Genomic DNA, 3841 nt, shown 5'->3' on the forward strand with positions numbered 1-3841 from the left:
TGGCAGCTCCGTGTGCCCTGCGCCGACAGGAGGGACTCACTCAAAGAACAGTTTGAAACCATTGGAAGTGTTCTTGTTCGCAGTTAATGTGGCTTTATTATTAATGTGTTGGGCTCCTCTCTGACAGCAGTTAGTTACAGAGTGTTTTACATGGAAATGGGCAAAAGGACAGAACTCAAGGAACTAAATTCAAATAGAAACATGATGCTGAAGAAAAGAATCAGGGCTCTGTTTTTAAAACATTTAGCATAGAAGAAGCTAGGAGCACAAGTCGCCATTTCAATACAGTTAAGACGTTCACTGTTTTTAATTATAGGTTTAAAATAGTATTTTGTACCTATTACATACAGGAAGATTACGCGTTGTTGCCCACATGCAGAAACAAGCAAAAGCAGAGTTTAACTGTTTCTCTCTATAGTGTTGTATTACCTCTGGCTCTGGATGGGTTCTGCTGGCTCCTGCAGGCTAAGCAGGGTCAGACTCTTTACAAATTGGCATTTTTACAAGTCTTTTTCCCCTGTAATTTTTTTAAGGGAGGCGTGCGGCAGGGGAGGGAGAGGGGAAGGGAGGAGGGGAGGAAGACAGAAAGGGAGAGGGGGAAGCTGAAGGCAGAACAGGCTGCCACAAAAGACTAAAAAAACCGTGGAGCCTTGAGGACAGGGAAGCGAACTGGTGTAGGATAAAGCTGTCCAAGCAGCATCGTTGTAGAGCGCAGGAGCACAGCAGGTGTTTCTACTGGAACACTTGCCAATGACTGCGCTCCTGCCTGGAGGATGCAGGCACCTTGCAAAGCCTCACTATTACTGCTGCTTAGTCAGAATTGCTTCAAGTTTAAAACTGAGAAAACATTCATGTGTGGGTCTATCTAAAGTTAGTGCAGTAGCTTTTACACTTAGCCACGCTTAGGGATCGAGGGAGCCGGTCGCGAGGGTCACAGCTGTTCCTCGAGCGCCGGGCGTCCTGCTGCAGCCAGTGCCACTGGCAGGAGAGCCAGGAGCCCCCCAGGCACTGAAAGCAAACCCCCAGGAGGGTCCGGGGCAGCAGGAGCAGGTGTGTTACTGCCTGCAGTTGCTTGCCATAACCAACATTCATGGACGCTGACCCCACTGGGCTACAGAGAATGACATTTATTCTTCTGGCATGGTTAAAATGAATACAGCACAGGGCAGGGATTTGCTAAATCCCTGAGTAAAGCTCCCAGGCTCCTAACAAGGGCTGTGTCAAAAGGGCTGGCTGCTCCTAGGGGAGGGGCTGCTCAGGCTTTGTCCTGCAGCTGCTGGGTTTTAGACACAGCCTTGCAGGCTGTGCGCAGGGCCCCCTTTTGCTGCCAGCAAGTTCTCTATGGTCTTTTTATGTTGTTGATGTTTAAATTAAAGCATCTAAGTATTTGTACTGAGAAACCTCTGAACGGACACTAAGAGCACATGATGCCATGTTAACATATATAAATTAAAATATTAAATCCACACAAAATGCAGCTCAACATAAAAAAAAATAAATATATAAATTAAATGCAAAATAAACATTTCCCTAGAAACTCCACTTTAGTTCTAGGAGCAGGCTTCTAAGCAGCATTTTATGTCAGCTGCCAGAAAACTAGAACTGAGACTGAAAGTGTCCCAGGCAAGCACAACACAGGGTCTTAGGATGCTCATTATGGAGTCAGCCCTTGGCTCAGGGCCAAGCACCACGGGTGACAAAGCAGATGGAAATACCTCTGATTTGCATGTCCAGCTTTGCAGCATTGCTTTGCAGCCCGCCTCCTTCCCCAGAGCACACCCCACGGCCACTCTCTTTGTCTTACAAGATGAGAAAAGCCATCTCTGGGATAAGATCCTCTTGCAACGCGCTCTTACGTGGCAAGGCTCACAGGTGCTGCTCTCCCTGACCCTCCCGGAGCTGCTCTCCCTGCAGGGAGCCCCAGGGCCGCAGCGCACTGGCACGCCAAGGAGGCTCAGGGAGACTGCTCGGTAGCGAGGATGCCCTCAGGGCACACACTTCTGCCCCAACGGCCAGGGCACACGCCCACGACAGGTGTGCTCTAGCAACAGGCTGCAAGGGGTGCACAGCACAGTTTGGAGAGCACCTTATCCATGCTGGCACTGGGAGACTGCATGTCCCTGCCATGGGTGTGGAGGAACCTAGAGCAACTACACTGCGTAAACTGCTTCCCCCAAATGTTTTTGGAAAGGGGCTCTCTTTCCTTACACCGCAGGTTCTGCTCCCCACATCCTGGACGCTTAGGAGGACAACAAAAAACTCAAACACAGCTAAAAGGCTTGGACCACCGGCACACAGCAAGGAAACTGCTGCTGCTTGCGGAGCTGGCACACGTCAGCCACACCGGCCAGAGCCTCGCCTCTCTCAGTATGGCATATGGGTTCCTCAGCTGCCTTGCCACAACCCTCAAGAAAGCCTTTGGTTTACAAGGACAGGGAAGGTTCTCACACTTCTTAGGCCAACCGTGGCCAGGGTTCAGCTCTTCTGCTTTAGAGGGGGCTGTAGTTGTGCGTTTGGATACTCTTTTTGTGTGACTGTTCAGGCAACAGCCCCTCTGTAGCTCCTGTTGTCACACTGCTGATGTGCAGGAGTAAGTTGGCCACTCCATGTGCGCAAAGCTCAAGTTAGCAGGTTAGGAATGTGCTCTTTGTAGCAAAGAACAAAGGGCTGAACCCTCCCCTCCCACCACCACCCCTCAACAAATACGTCCCTCATCCCAGCTCCTTGAGCATAATGAGCAGGTGTTGCAAGCTGCCACAACCAAAGCCTTGGGACAGAAACCTGCAGAGCTGTCAAACGGTGGTCCTGCCTAGTTGGGGGACAGATCCCCTCGCTCAGAACACCACCTCTGTGTTCAGGATGGGAGATGGAAGAATGACCTTCACCATCACGTTACAGCTGGAGGGTTTCACCTTCCCTTATCTCCTAGGTGCATTTTCTTGTCAAAGTAGTTTTCTCTGCCCTCCCCCCCGCCCCCATGTACTGTCTACACGCAGCAGCAGCAGCAGCACTTCAGCCCTCACCAGAAAGACGAGGTTCATGGTGCTACAAGTTAAATGGCAAGGCAGCCAGGAAGAGAGTAGAACAAGCTCTCACAGCAGCAAGGCAGCCAAGATCATATCTAGAAACTGTACAGGCAGCAGAATAAAGCAGGGAAAGTAAAAGTGCCCCTGGCCTGCAACTGCTCTTGCACAAACTCTTAGCTCAGTCCAGAACATTACAGAGCCCTGCACTCCTCATGGCATCCAGTGCTGAGCTAGATGGATACCCGATCGCCTGACAAATGGGAACCATGTAAAGGACTAAACCAGAGAAGAACTGGACCGTGATTAGATGGCATCTCTGATGTTGCATTGGTGATTGGAGAGTCAATGAATGAACGCAAAGTGTCGGAGACCTAGAATTCAATCTTACAGGCTGGAAAAGATTCATCCTGCATCACAACAGTGCTGCTGCTTGCCAGTACCATGATGTTTAGCTCCTGCTGTTTCTCATGGGTCTGTTGGTACCATTCTCGTGTCACCTCAGTATCATGTGTTGGGATCAATGTCACCTGGGAAAAGAAAGCAGCAGGGATGATTGTCTGATAACAACTGCAGTGACAAATAATGCCCATAGGAGCTGAGGCTAAAATTTCCCATTAATTTTGGAACACTGTACCCTTGGTACTACTTGTTCTACTTAATGCCTTTCAGAAGTCTGGTTCTCTAAGGCAGAGCTGGTGCTTTATTTTATGCAGTACCAGCACAATGGTGCTCTGAGCTGATGGCACGCTGGCAGTACTAACGCCGTACGGGTGAAAACGGCTGCACTGCAGGGGAGAGCGTCTCTCTGTGGCGGC

At 50.0% G+C, this 3841-nt stretch overlaps 1 protein-coding gene across 1 annotated transcript in view; it reads right to left on the reverse strand.

The window, feature by feature from the left end:
* Positions 1-3387: 3387 nt before the first annotated feature.
* MAP1A (microtubule-associated protein 1A) overlaps positions 3388-3841 on the reverse strand; it is a 14738-nt gene continuing 14284 nt past the window's right edge. The window contains exon 5 of the mRNA XM_009879447.1: positions 3388-3553. Coding sequence (XP_009877749.1) covers positions 3398-3553 — 156 coding nt within the window. The 3' untranslated portion in view covers positions 3388-3397. The remainder of the gene's footprint in view (positions 3554-3841) is intronic.

Source organism: Apaloderma vittatum, unplaced genomic scaffold, assembly GCF_000703405.1.
Source record: "Apaloderma vittatum isolate BGI_N311 unplaced genomic scaffold, ASM70340v1 scaffold19582, whole genome shotgun sequence".
Taxonomy (NCBI): domain Eukaryota; kingdom Metazoa; phylum Chordata; class Aves; order Trogoniformes; family Trogonidae; genus Apaloderma; species Apaloderma vittatum.